The sequence below is a fragment of the Penicillium psychrosexuale genome, assembly GCF_028828465.1.
Source record: "Penicillium psychrosexuale strain IBT 29551 chromosome Unknown utg000004l, whole genome shotgun sequence".
Lineage (NCBI taxonomy): Eukaryota > Fungi > Ascomycota > Eurotiomycetes > Eurotiales > Aspergillaceae > Penicillium > Penicillium psychrosexuale.
The window spans coordinates 7,073,022-7,086,552 of record NW_026643189.1 but is presented as its reverse complement, the minus strand read 5'-3'; the positions used below and the strand labels follow the sequence as shown (position 1 = coordinate 7,086,552).

At 46.7% G+C, this 13,531-nt stretch overlaps 7 protein-coding genes across 7 annotated transcripts; 2 read left to right on the top strand and 5 right to left on the bottom strand.

Moving 5' to 3' along the window:
• Window positions 1-6: 6 nt before the first annotated feature.
• On the bottom strand, window positions 7-2,239 carry N7518_008534 (Major facilitator superfamily domain general substrate transporter; the record flags this gene model as incomplete). Its single annotated transcript, XM_057189461.1, has 9 exons — window positions 7-193; window positions 248-612; window positions 670-729; window positions 781-840; window positions 899-908; window positions 1,225-1,289; window positions 1,363-1,394; window positions 1,761-2,024; window positions 2,071-2,239. The coding sequence occupies 9 exons, from the start codon at window positions 2,237-2,239 to the stop codon at window positions 7-9; spliced, it is 1,212 nt and encodes a 403-aa protein (XP_057041164.1).
• A 1,331-nt stretch (window positions 2,240-3,570) lies between these two features.
• Window positions 3,571-4,289, top strand: N7518_008533 (uncharacterized protein; the record flags this gene model as incomplete). Its single annotated transcript, XM_057189460.1, has 2 exons — window positions 3,571-3,690; window positions 3,744-4,289. The coding sequence occupies 2 exons, from the start codon at window positions 3,571-3,573 to the stop codon at window positions 4,287-4,289; spliced, it is 666 nt and encodes a 221-aa protein (XP_057041163.1).
• Window positions 4,290-5,910: 1,621 nt separating this feature from the next.
• On the bottom strand, window positions 5,911-6,890 carry N7518_008532 (inositol oxygenase; the record flags this gene model as incomplete). Its single annotated transcript, XM_057189459.1, has 2 exons — window positions 5,911-5,967; window positions 6,030-6,890. The coding sequence occupies 2 exons, from the start codon at window positions 6,888-6,890 to the stop codon at window positions 5,911-5,913; spliced, it is 918 nt and encodes a 305-aa protein (XP_057041162.1).
• A 1,770-nt stretch (window positions 6,891-8,660) lies between these two features.
• N7518_008531 (SRPBCC family protein) lies at window positions 8,661-9,146 on the top strand (the record flags this gene model as incomplete). Its single annotated transcript, XM_057189458.1, has 1 exon — window positions 8,661-9,146. The coding sequence occupies one exon, from the start codon at window positions 8,661-8,663 to the stop codon at window positions 9,144-9,146; it is 486 nt and encodes a 161-aa protein (XP_057041161.1).
• Window positions 9,147-9,181: 35 nt separating this feature from the next.
• Window positions 9,182-10,075, bottom strand: N7518_008530 (uncharacterized protein; the record flags this gene model as incomplete). Its single annotated transcript, XM_057189457.1, has 1 exon — window positions 9,182-10,075. The coding sequence occupies one exon, from the start codon at window positions 10,073-10,075 to the stop codon at window positions 9,182-9,184; it is 894 nt and encodes a 297-aa protein (XP_057041160.1).
• A 1,181-nt stretch (window positions 10,076-11,256) lies between these two features.
• Window positions 11,257-11,918, bottom strand: N7518_008529 (uncharacterized protein; the record flags this gene model as incomplete). Its single annotated transcript, XM_057189456.1, has 2 exons — window positions 11,257-11,585; window positions 11,870-11,918. 2 exons carry the CDS (start codon window positions 11,916-11,918, stop codon window positions 11,257-11,259), a joined length of 378 nt encoding a protein of 125 aa, XP_057041159.1.
• A 173-nt stretch (window positions 11,919-12,091) lies between these two features.
• N7518_008528 (PhzF family phenazine biosynthesis protein) lies at window positions 12,092-13,039 on the bottom strand (the record flags this gene model as incomplete). The annotated part of the gene is made up of 1 exon (XM_057189455.1): window positions 12,092-13,039. The coding sequence occupies one exon, from the start codon at window positions 13,037-13,039 to the stop codon at window positions 12,092-12,094; it is 948 nt and encodes a 315-aa protein (XP_057041158.1).
• Window positions 13,040-13,531: the final 492 nt, after the last annotated feature.

The window sequence follows — 13,531 nt, the reverse complement described above, 5'->3', positions numbered from 1 at the left end:
CCAAACTCAGCCGGAATACCGGAAGCGTTTATTTTGAAGATCCGTCTGATCTCCGAGCCCAGACAACATACTCAGCCCCCCCGCACTCCTGACATACTCGGGGTTCTCTCGAGCGCGCGATTCTCGGCGATTATTCTCTACTCGCATGACAACCCATGTAGTCGTGGAGAGAACAATGTATATCGAAAGACAACTATTCACCATATTAGCATCCTAGACCACTAGGCTTCGAAGTAGGGAAACCCACGCTAGCACAAACGCCAGCCCAGTATGATACTGAGGGCTTTCCTCTCCTAGGAAGGTTTGAGGTGTGACGATATTAGCAACGCAGTAGAGGAAGAAGGCGGCTGATGTGACCGTTTGTTTCCGCGTAAATCCTACAAAGTTGGCTCCGATTATAGACATGATTACCGTATAGTTGACGCCAGAAGCCGAGATTATAATGCAGCCCGCGAGTCGACGGTGTTGGTACTGTTCTTCGGGGGGAGTCACGTATAGAATGATGATACCGATAACGCCAACGATACTAGCTAGGGCTGCAAGTGGCTGTTTCTTGTTGCGGAAAAAGACGAAGAATGTCGGAGGACCGGAAACTAGGAGTTGCGTAACGGCCTTGAGTGCTTTTTTAGCTTTCTAAATTTTAGATGATGGAAGGAGGTGGCTCTTTACCTGAATGGCGTAATTGGGGGCGGTATATAATTGTGCCTTCAGTGCAGTGTACCCAAACCCCTAATCTATCAGTAAGATGATAAATGACTAAGGTACTCGTTCGGGTATTACCTTGATCACAATCCCGAGAAAGTTTGTTGTCACACTCCCAGCAGTCTGGGAGAATAACATCTGTAAGATTAACAACCACGCATGCGGGTCTCTCAATGTTCCCTGCACCTGCTCCCACTTGAAATGAGCTATAGAAGATGATTAGTACATGATATCAAACAGGTTCCTAGGTGGCTTACTATCTTTAAGTCCAAGCTAGGCCTGGGCAACGCGCTTGACAGCTATAGCCCTTTCTCGCCCACTTAGCCATTTTGCAGACTGTGGCGCATCGGGCATGAAAACAAACTAGATAAATTAGGCTTTACATCGGAAATAGTAGACTGCACATATCATAAGCACCCCTGTCAAACTGCTCAAGAGACCAATGGTGAGGAAAATGAGCCGCCAGGATGTCTGCAGACGTTAGCTATAGCAAAGCATAAAGACAAAGATGAACCTACTAACTATGGGACCTGTTGTGACATGACTAAGCCCCGCAGTTCAAAGTTAGATTTTTTGAAAAGAGGGATCTGGTAGCATACCGACCATAGTAAATGATTAAGAAGGGCACCGGAAGAGCACCGTTTGTCATAGTCCACAAACCAAACCGCAGAGGCTGCTCTTCTTGTGTATACCTTCATCTCATTAGCATGAATAGTATATTGCCAGATATCCCACTAACCACATGGTTGTGCTGAAGAACAGTGCATTAGCTTATATCTTATACCCATCCAGATTTGTTCAAGACATACACAAGCAATAGTCCAGGAATAAGGCATGATTCGAAAAGCCTAAGGTCTTATCAGCCACAGATTTTATTGCCAACAAATGAATATGTTGTACCCAAGAATGAACCTCAATACCAATATTAAAGCAAATTCGTGGCCCCAATACAACATAGCAAGGCATCACCCATAAACTTTCCAGCGTGGAAATATTGCAGGCCGCGACCAGAGAAGAAAGACCCTGTAAGGTATCCAAAATAGAATATCTGTCCCCACCTTCATTAGTGGTCTTGTCTTGAGAGGGCCAAGCCGGGGAGCCATACAGAAACACACCAAGAGTACTCTTGGCCAACAAGGTGAAGATCATCGCGAAGACCATATGTCGTGGCGGCCAAGACCAGACTATAATATCGCATAAGAATCCATGGGATGGTAGGAACTGCTCTTTCATATGTACCTTGTCCACAAATCGTAGACCGCAGACCCAAGCAGCGAGGGGAACAATTCGCCAATCAATATTTCGCAGTAGCTTTCGATGTTCTAATCTGTTAGGCCGATAGAGACTACAAAAGTGGTGAATACTCACCCTCGGCCGGGTATTCAATACCCTCCTGGTCCATTAATATCTGGGCAATATCATCCAGATTGTTGTCATCTCCATTTCCCTTGCCCGTTGGGGTTAGAGAGATAGCCTCTTTCACTTCATCCACATGCTCCCTCGAGATTGCCGTCGGAGTAGGCTGCGGGAAGGACATTGTGGCAGAAATTCGAAGAAGAGTAGATGAAAGGTTATTGCTAGCTGACGGACATACAAGGAGGCTTATAGATGATTTCCACCACATATACCTTTAACCCTAAAGCTTACCTAGCTCAATAATCAGAGTCCGGTCATTTATTTCTGAAGTTGGTGTTTAAATTTATTAGTCTGAGATCCACAGGCGTTTAGGTCTTGGCCTCTTAGATCGGCAAATGAAAGGGCTTTGCTACTGGTCGACCGTAACAAGATTAACTGTAGGAAAATCCAGGGAAATTGACCCCAGATTCCAGCCCTAAGACTCACGAAATGCGGGGAGCTAGCTAGAGGCCTCATCCAAGAAAAACCGGCCGTTTTAAATTGCCATTACTAGTTCATTCACTTTATGGATCGAAAGTGCTGCTTTATCCCAGTTAAAATCGCTGCCCCAACAGTAAAAATGCACCATTCTGCTCATAATTTCACGCTTCTTTCTTCAATTTTGATGCTTAAGGCCTATAAGCCATGTATTGACGACCTTTGAAAACATGCCCTTAAGTTATTGTGAGGTGTCAGGTCACGTGTAAATAGAGAAGCATACCAAGATGGAGAGAAAGAAGAAGTAAGTTACAAAGTGGGAAACGGCCTGATTATTGCGGAGCGAAGCGAAGCAATTAAATCATAACCTCGCGGGCATGTCACGTGACCAGGTCTTTTCTCCTATGGGCTCCAAAATCATAAGAAGCTATGCGGTCAGCTAACTTTGGCAGAATATCCTAACCGGCAGAATAAATAGACTAGAGAAAGAACCATCATTATCTTCCCCAGAGCTTCTACAGTCACACTTTACGTAGCATTAGAAGTTAGAATCAGTCGTTTTGCTCTGCAACGACTATCGGGCGGCCGCAGGCCGTCCAGATCCCTCGTATAGTTGACCCTTTGCAAACATTGCAAACATCGAACCTTCTCGCTTAGCAAACATAAACAGTAAATTGTACGAAAAGCGGCCAGAAAAGCGGTGAACTTTTATGGTAGGCGGTCAGTTGAAGCCTAAGAGATCAGACAGCAGGAGTCCGAATAAACCAAAAGGGGGTCCCGAATAACCATGTGGGAGTCTCTGATACAATCCCCTATGGCGCAAGTATCCGTATTTTTTGTAGAAGAATTTCAAGGAGCGATACACTTTGGCGAGGTCATCAACCGCTGTTTCAGGCGCCCAGAGGTCGGACTACACGTGACCAGTATTACACGTGACCGGTGCTTTGCCATCGCTCCTTTCTTCCTTCACCAACACTTGCCTCATCTCTCAGAGCATGTTTCCTTTGGCACCTCTGTGCACGACTAGATCAAATCATGTCGAATCTTGACAACCTACATCCCACGGAGATTTGCTTCCAGAAGAAGATTTTTGCCTCTTCATATTCCGTAATATTTCTTGTCACTGTCCGCGGCCAGACATGTGTTATGAAGGTGGTGAGTCAAGCCAGCATAAGTAGCTTTGACTACCGAAATACTAACATGCGAAGCATCACGGAAGGGGCCCACGGCAATATTACGAACCAGAGAACTGTGAACTCGACATCCATGTGCTTGAAACCACTGCCTACACCCAACTCAAAGACAGGGGTCTATGTGACCGTGGAATCGTGCCCAATTTCCTAGGGTCTATGAGGAAATTCGATCCATCTGCGTGCCTACCCCACTTGAAAATGTTCCTGGACGACGAATACCCACCTAGCGCCATATTCTTGGAGTATATCACCGGTCTGGAAATGATCACTCTAGAGAATTATACGCAGCAACGGATGGATAATCTCATCAGTGGTATCCAACAAATACATAAGGCCCTAGTGCGGCACAGGGATCCCAAACCAAGGAACATGATGGTCGTTACAGGTACTGCCGAAAGAGTGGTGTGGATGGACTTTGATCGAGCAGAAACCTACGACGAACATCAGATCACCAGTGAACAGGAGCAGCTTCTCAGAAATGAAGAACAAATTGTTGTTGACATTGGCGATTGCCTTGTGAGAACTCCTCCCTCTGAAGGCATGTGCCATGACGTTGTCTAACCACATTCACCAGGCCTGCGACCATGCAAAGGGGAAACTCGACGAAGCATATGTTTTTTACTGCAACTGATGATCAAGCTCTTCCTTGGCCCCGATTTACTAGGTTGTAGCTGATCTTCCGAATTGAACGCTCTGTCACAGATTCTTCATAAGCCGCTTAGATCTGGTTTTCCCATCATTTAGCTGACGCAGGTCTGAACGGGCATCTCTGAAATACCGAAGCGAAGGCTCGGCAAGCCCACAACTTTCAACCGTGAGACCTCACACAAAGAGCCAAGGGTCTCTCGGGGATAACCCGGCCTTCGGGGCTTCCAATGTTGATTTGCATATTATCACTACTCAGCTATGGAGGTCCAAGTAGGCATACCTACACCTCATTCAACTCGACACAACAAACTCAGCCTATGAAGCAGAAAATTCCACAGCATTGGGGTCTGGCGCGAGTCCGAATTGAACATCATTTTGCAAAGACACGGAAACGTTCTTAGACAGACACGCCTTCCACCGAATCCTCTACCGACCTCGCCATCACATCGGAGAATGCTTTGATAAGTACGATATCCGACAATATTTTTCCAAGAGTTCGACGTCGGACAGTATGCAATAATTCTAAATTCCTTCACACCTGATACTTCATTTTACCCACTTGGAGTTCCGGAAGGCATAAGCTGGAACCACGCTCCTAGAGATATCAAGCTGTCTTGGAAATGGAACACTGCTATAGCAGCATATCCCAGATATACCGTGCGCATGGAGTACTGTCAACCATTTAGTTAAGTGAATTGGTATAAGAAGTAGCACTATTCTCGATATAGATTTCTTATAACTAACCGAGAACTGGTTATGTTTCGACGGTAACCTTGAACTTGTCCCGACTATTCCATTCACTAGTGGTAGAACTGCTGCGCAACCACAATTGACAGTCTTGTTAGCGCTATGGTACCTGGGTATGCTCGCTGCCAATGATCAAGGAGCTGGTCGCTGGAATATGTAGGCAATATCCAAATCAGGCCACAATGCGCGCCAGAATCCTTTTCTATTTTTTATGTACCGTTGCTTGCTTGGTTGTTTTGTCGTTACTTGATTAGGTAGTTTTTCAGACCTCTCTTTGCCCGTGTATGACTATTGTTTCGTTTTCGTTGTCCCTATGAGCTTATATATATGGATCTATGGCAGTTCTCTCCACAACTAAAATATCGATCGATCACTTCTTGCTCCTTGCTTCCACAATTTGATGCTCCATATCTCCACTTTATCGCAGTATTCAAGTCCTAGCGATATTACAGCAATGAATCTGGTGGCGATAGATGAGTTCTAGTATAGATACTGCAAGTAGAATTGAAAGTATAGAGAACAAGAATAGTCGGCCGGTTATTCCAACAACAATGTTATTATTTTCAAATTTAATAGACCACCGTTGTTGAGATATCAAGTTGTAATTTATCGAACTTACTATGTGTTTTGGACTGTGCCGTTCATTTGTGCACCGCTCGCATGTGAGATACGTTATAGGTAGTTATACCTTGTTTTATAATTATCAGGGAATGTTTAAAAGGACAACGCGCTGATTCTAATTAGCTAGTATCAATTTGACTGTAAAAACAGGAAGAGTGCGGCACAACTACCACCTGATGATCTTCGTGGGGAAGTACTCATCAATGAGCTCCATGTAGTAAGGCTGTCCAGTACCGAGTTAGCATGCATCGCGGTAGAATCCAAATATCCAAGGGTCAAGCTTACCTTCAGCTTCTCAGGATCTGGGACTTCGTCGCTCTTGCTGTACAGATCGTAAGGGTTGAAAGCCCTCACAGCTTCCAGCATCTTATGATCATGTTCATTCATCAACTCATGGTATGCGTTCTCCCGGTGCCACGGGTAGAATGAATGGTACCGAATCATTGCCAGCCCCTCCTCGGGAATTGTGGACTGATCTTTGACGATATGGTAGAGGTACTCGTCGTGGCCCCAGCAAAGCATGACGTTATCCAATCCGCAGCCAGGAGAATAGATTCCAAACTTGGTGCTATAGATCTCGTTGTTATAGTCTTCATTGTCCTTGAAAGACTTGTTACCGAAGATAATCTTGTCGTCGAACGCACAGCCAACTGCGAAGGTATCGCCAACAACATCCCACTGACCCTTGGCCCCGAAGAAAAAGAGAAGCTTGCCAAGATCGTGGATGAGTCCGACCAACTGCATCCAGCGAGGCTTTCCCTCTTTGCGGATTGCTTCAGCGGATTGCAAAAGGTGGGTCATCTGGGACTCGGAGGTATCGGGGTCACATTCATCGATGAATGTATTCAGCTTTTCCATCGCCTCCCAAACAGTCATGTGTGCACGAGTCTTGGTTTTGAAATCGTTGCGTGCTTTCAGGTTGTATGCTACCGTCTGAAGGGTGTGTTGCTGGGCATAGAAGTTTTTGACTTGGTCACAGGCATCCTCGAACTGACGGAAGCCAGCCTTGTCTTTGGACTTGTCGAATTCGGATTCATCGTAAAGTCCTTTGTCTTGTTTGAGGTCTGTCTTATGGACATTGACGGCATCGATGTTGTCGGACATTGTCTCGAGGCTGATAGGGGCGGACTGAACTGCGACGGCCATATTTGCGGGCTGGTTCTCTGTTGGTCTTGTTTGGTTTTCAAGGGATGTGACGAGAAAGATAATCGAATGGAAGGTCTTTGGCTCTATTGCTTCATCGGAGGGTCTACAGCGAGACACTTATAGCCTGAGCTAAGGGATGTATTGAACAATTCCCGGATCGTATTTTCCGTGGTGATAAAGCAGTTTCAAATTGAACGCTGGTTATTGATCGGTTCTTTTCTTCCGCTTCCTATGTCATTATTATCTCTGCCGATATATGATGACCACCATGACTTGATGTGGAAAGCGGATTCCGTGCTGTCTTGATTCGTACACCGGGGCGTAGCTTCTTAATTATTAGATGTATTAAAAACCAGTAGCTTTCAAACAGGCCACAGTGGGTTATTATGGTCATTTTTCGTGCAGCTCCGATGTATGTTGCCTCTGGTGAAAGCTAGAACTCATGAAGTATTATCATATCGGAGTGTACAGAAACTTATATCTTCTATCTGATGAACATATGACAATATCGTAATCACGACTAGAACCCCAGTTTGCGTCTCGCTCATCACCCCGATATAGCCTTCGGCATTTAATATCATCGAGCACGGAAACTTCATTTTCTCACCGGAGACCTCAGTCTTCTGGACAAGTGCAGACAAGCTTGTTATCCCTTAGATCGGCTAGATTAAATCCACATGATAGGAGTGCCTGAGGTATCTAGGTTCTGATATGCGGGAGTCTGCCAAGTAGATCAGACCGGAATTCGGGGATCTCATGTTATGTTGCTGTTATGTTGCTAGTATATGTTTTCAATTCGTGGCTGATGATAGGCGAACTAAAGATAGGACAAAATGCGGGATGCGCCCCCCACACTAAAACAACCTTATTTCTCGGCCTTCATTTTCCGGAATATCCATGCATGTACGTATAGGATGTAGTCGCCACTTTGCTTACAGACAAATTCGGAATTATCGGGGAACTGGTTTGTTTGAGCATCCATCCCTCATCTGTCAGTGCCCAGCAGAATGACTCTTTCTTACATGATATCCTTTGCTGTTCTGGTGACCTTGATAACCCAGGGCTACTCATACATGTACTCTGCCATCCATCATTGCTTACGAGTAAGACTTCCTAGCCCAAGTTTAGAAATGCCTTCCACGGGTCATGGATTCTTCGATTGATTTAGCGGTAGTATAGGAATCTCTTGCATTTAGAGATTCCACATTCGTTATGACTGAGGTCATCGATTGAATATTTAATTATAAGACGAAAAGACGAACTCATCGAAATTTAAATAATGTCCAATATCTTGGTGCGTGCAGATCAACTGATACGCAAAGCACTGCGCTATGTGCCCGAGGATCGAGGTTTTGCTTTTCGAATTAGATCTTCATGCCATTTCAAAAGAATATACAGATTAGCCTAAAATATAAGCAGCCTGCTTGGAGAGGCATCATAATCTACAACCCCTCAATATTCGTGTGTCGAGCATTCTCAAGTCCTCCTTCTTTCCATGGCCCGAATATCCAATAGTACCCTGCTTGTCCCGATTGGGTAACATTAATGCCTGATATCCAAGGCAGAAGTCTTAGAAATCATCGGCCTCCGGGCCACCGTAACGCCGAGCTTATTAACCTTATCAGCGTTATCCCCCAGCTTCGTCATCGCTCTTCGCACCCTAGATCGAACATCGAATAGAAAAGCCTCAAGTTCGGACAAAATTGGTGATCAGAATTCCTCAAAGCATTGATCTAAATTACTGAGAATTTCCTTTCCTATCCTCCCAAAATGAGCTCAACCAACAACGTCGCCTTCACCGCCCCGATCAACCCACCAGGCGCAAGACCTGTTATCACCCCCGAACAAACCTGGAAGGGCCTCCTCCTCAAGATCCGCTCCGCAGAAACATTCGTTCCGGGAGCAATTCAATCCACCAGGGTCGTCAGTGAATCCATCGACTCATTAACTGGGAACGCCGTCACCGTTCGCGAAGTCCTCTTCCGCGAAACCCAGAAGAAGGTTCTAGAGACCGTTACAGCTTTCGAGCCTGCCCGGGTAGACTTTGATCAGCCAAATGGAAGCAAGATCAGCAATGTGATTAGTCAAGGAGCTGGTGGAGAGCTGTACATGACGTATATCTTTGAATGGAGACACCCAGGTGTCTCGGAGGTTGAGCTGGCGGAGCTACTCGAGAAGGAGAAGAAGATGAGCCAGGCAGCGGTTGAGGGAACAATCAAAGTGTTGAGGCAATTGGTTGAGGAGAAGAAGCTTTGAAGTTGATGATTGGCGGGAAACGCCGTCCTTGACAATCATGAAACCCGTCTTCGACCCCCGATCATGCCCTCAGTAAACTTGACCCCGTAATCACCACATCTTTGATGTGGGGTGCTCTCAGAGTAATGATTCAGCAGAACTTTTCTTTTAATAGCCCTGTCGCCAGTCATGCTAGAAGCAAGTAAAGCAGTCGTGGGCGAGTCGAATCGTTTCCGCCGAACGAGCGACTTCCATATAAGGTTCCATGAATCTTCAGTCACATAGTCAACGTCCTCCGAGTTCATCTGGCGGAGAAAGGTAACTTGTTTCTTGACAGAAATTAGTCGAATAGCCTGAGCCCATTCCTTGCGTGTCAAAAACACCACATCAAGCTCCAGCTCCGTCAGCCCCTCGCATAGTCTCAGTAGACCCCAGCAGTTTTCAATGTCATCCCATTCATTCCAGATCGAACCCGGCACCCATGTATTTGTACTGGGGATACCGGCAGTCAGATAAGGATGAAGAGGCATAAACGATATCCGTTTTAGCCACGATCTCACTTGCGGGCGGATAGCAGTCAGGAATCCCGTTAGGAGGGAGGGATCCTCGAAGGCGAACCAGTTCTCCTTCCAGAAGATCGGTGCAGCATCGTTCCAGAATCGCTTGCTGGCGAGCAGAATGGCTAGATTCTCATGTCTTCCGCATAGGCATGGTAAAAACTCTATGCATGGAATCCCGTCAACACTTCCGTTCAAGTCCCAGTAGCAATTGTCACAAAGATATGGGTTCTTATATGGCTTTGCCCACTGGCTTCGTGCTGGTGATTTGAATATCGGGACTTGTGCCCGATTCCAGGTGTAGCTACGGCAGGCTGCACATTGGGGGCCTTCGAAGCTGTCGATGTCCTGGGGATGTGGATCTGGGCCTGGGCTGCAATGGCGTATAGGCATTTTGCATGGGTAATAGTGTTCCAAATCAAATTTGCATCGCTGGACGAGAAGTTTTCTGTAAATGATATTCCTGATCTCTTGTGGAAGGGAGAAGAATCTAGGGTTCCAATGTTAGGAGTAGAAGTTTCGATAGGGATAAGAGGATATACCTCTTGAAAAGGGGGGACTCTTCGTGTTCCAAAGGTTCGGTGAAATGTGTCTCCTGTACATGATGTGCCTTTGATCTTGCCTGTCGGGCATGTAATTCTCGGCGTCGTGTATACCGATGAAGTTTAGAGGATTTCGCCATTTATGCGCAAATTTAAGAATAAAACTTAGATAATTGTACCTTTCACACTTCCAAGGCTGGTTAACTATGTAGGATCTTAAATAGTTACATGGTTGCAGTCCCCTGAAGTCCAAAGCTACGCCACAGTAAGCACTCAGCCTTGTGGTAACCCGAAATAGAACCGACCCTGCCGAGCCTGTGGCGCAGCACACCGGACATTTAGAATGAGAACAAACACTGCCCTCTGCAGAATGATTTATTTGTAATGTTTGGGGTGGTTGCAACATTAATCTGAGGTGTTCGATTTTGTTTTGGTTTTTCGGGACCGGGGAGGGAAGGACTCCGTGAATCATGAATAATGCCAAGTCCCGAATTGGCAGCATCATGAGGGTTACCACCGCTGCATTCACGTGCACGCTTAGACAGATACCATGGTTGGGCTGGCAAGGAGAGGGGCGCCAGAGTGGTCCCTGGAATCAATTAAGATGATATTTTGTCAAGGGCTTCTTTCTGACGGATTGTAAGAGCAAAAGTCAAGAGCCTGCCGGAAATCCGGATGATTTGTATGTGAGAGCTTGCTCCATCGGTCAGGCTGAGAAACTTTCGTTGGAAACATGTCTTCTCGGGCAATTTTACCGAAGAAGCATGCTTGCTTTACGGATGATACAGCAACCCCATTTTAGGTCTCTCTGGGAACAAGGTATGCTAGCGTCAGCCTTGAATTCACTATCTATGGATGCAATAAATTCAAAGGGCTTAGCCTCTTTAGTGGTCAATAGCTTCTAGTGCAACCCAAAGACCCGTAGCTAGTTTTCTCAGACGTGTCCACTTTTCTGGATTTCTTTTCCAGCCTCACTGCCCCAGCCAAATCTCCCTGGGCCTTTGTGGAGCCTTTCCAACACCATCAAGCGCATCAGCACACTCTAGATACAGTGTGCCGTGTGCTCGAGGAGCACACGTGACAATCTGTGTAGCTCAGAGTCCAGACAGAGTTCCCCTTCGTAACATTTGCCCCACCGAGAGATCCAGATTCTCCATCTTCAGATCCAGAGCCAACTTCGGCATCGATACTGGCAAAAACAGCGTCCAGCTCCTTGCACAGGTCGTCGGCAGTGATGGCAACAACCTCTTCTTCCATGTTCTTGAGGTAATACCCTCCATTCTCGGCGTAGAGAACTGTATCCGAGTGAATCTTGACTAGATCGTTGAGGGATTGTCTGTCATGGACGACAATGGCGTGGTCTGGTACCGAGTAAGAGCTTCAACCATGGTGGCCAAGAAGGATAGGAAGTACACAAGGTAGATGAAGGTGGATTGCATATCCGAAGTCGTGAGGGGGAACTTGAGGGTAGTACTACTACCTTGGGTACCTAGTGTAGTGGGGTATCAGGATCATCATGTAGTTAGCTGCCCTGTTGTTCAGGCAGAAAGGTATTTTGGCTCACCATATCAAATCGAAAGGACTGAGCGTTTTACCAGGATATTTGAAGGTTGAATTATTATCGAGGCTTCATGATCTCCTATACTTGCTAGCTGGCCTACTTGGAAGGTTGGTTGCTCTGCCAGACTACCCATCGTGCCTTTCCTCTTCACTAGGTACTGCCAGGGCTATGTAAGCTAGCTATTTCTCTCGACAGGCAGCAATCAATTTAATCATAGGCAGCCTTGACCTTGGGAGATGCCGTTGCGCCAGGGAAGACTATACAAAAGTATTGCATTATGACTCATTAAAGCTCTAGAGTTGTTATTCAGGCATGAGGAATCAGCACTTTTCCCTCAGACACGCTAACAGCAGTGCCCGTCAGCACAACCTGTTCAATACTCTTGTCGCCAGACAACGTAGCCTCAACACCAATATCACTGCGGCGTCCCATTTCAACACCCTGCACAACGTGATACTGATAATTCTGACCCCCCTTACCCTCCGTAAGTGTCAAGTACGCCGCCAATCCACTAGCCGCACTGCCAGTAGCCGGATCTTCCTCGTTCCCCAGTATCATCCTAGACCGTATAACCTTCTTCTTCGTAACACTATCTTCAACATCCCGAACAATGAAGTACACGCAGATTAACCCAGCCCTCCACCCTTCATCAAGATAATCATAAGAGATCAGCTCACCGCCGGTCGCGGGCGTCACAGCAGCCAGTGCCTCAAGCGAAGGAAGCTCAATGAACAACTGACTCATCCCATTGACAATGGAAAAGAGCGGGAAAGTAACATCTGGCCGCGTGAAGAACGGCGCTAGCGTAGGGTGCAGCCTCACCAATTCCTTCAAGCTGACCCGCGTAGCATGGATGCGTGTGTTGTGCGCAATCCGCGCAGCGACGTATTTGGTCACGCCGTTCTGGACGGAGATGGGGATGTCGCCGGACTTGGTCGCGAGGGTGGTGACGCCATCGCCGTCAGCGGGGTCAGTTGAGTGACTCAGGAACCAGGAGGCTGCGCCAATGGTAGGATGGCCTGCGAAGGGGATTTCGCAGTCTGTGGTGAAGATATCGATGGTGCGCTTGCTTTTCTCGCGTACTGGGTGCACAAAGATACTCTCCGATAGATTGAATTCCCGTGCGATTGTTTGTTTCTGGCTCTGCGTCAGAGCGTTTGAGTCGTCTTCCGGGAGGAAGACAACTGCTAGCGGGTTGCCGAAGTAGGGTGTCGAAGTGAAGACATCGAGGGTAACGAATTTGAGATGGGTCATGTTGGGATTTGGGCTATTGGTATATGTCGCGGATATCGGGGATGTCGGATGGTTTTTATAGTTGCAAGTCCCCCACTTTTCGCTTTTGACTCACAGACATGCCCCCCTTAGAACAATTCAAGTATTTAAACGAAAGAAGATGTGTGGAATTTGCACAGATATCCGACGAATAGGACAGAATAACAAATTCTCATCCTCCAGAATGCCCAAGATGCCAACCGTCACATCAACTATCCCGGCCGGTCGGTGCAGCTATGAAACACCGTTGCGCCACACGTCCAGAGAATGTCTGTACCTTTTTACTATACTTGTAAATTTTCAACCACCCAATGATCAAATCTCCCGGTGGAGAAGGGATATGTGATCAATTGGAACGAACATCCAAGCTATAGCATTCGACCCATTGACCAGGCGACAGTCATCACAGAGATCAACAAGCGTAAGCCACATGTTTGACAAAACTCGTCCCTCGCTCGCAGGACTGGCGCATTC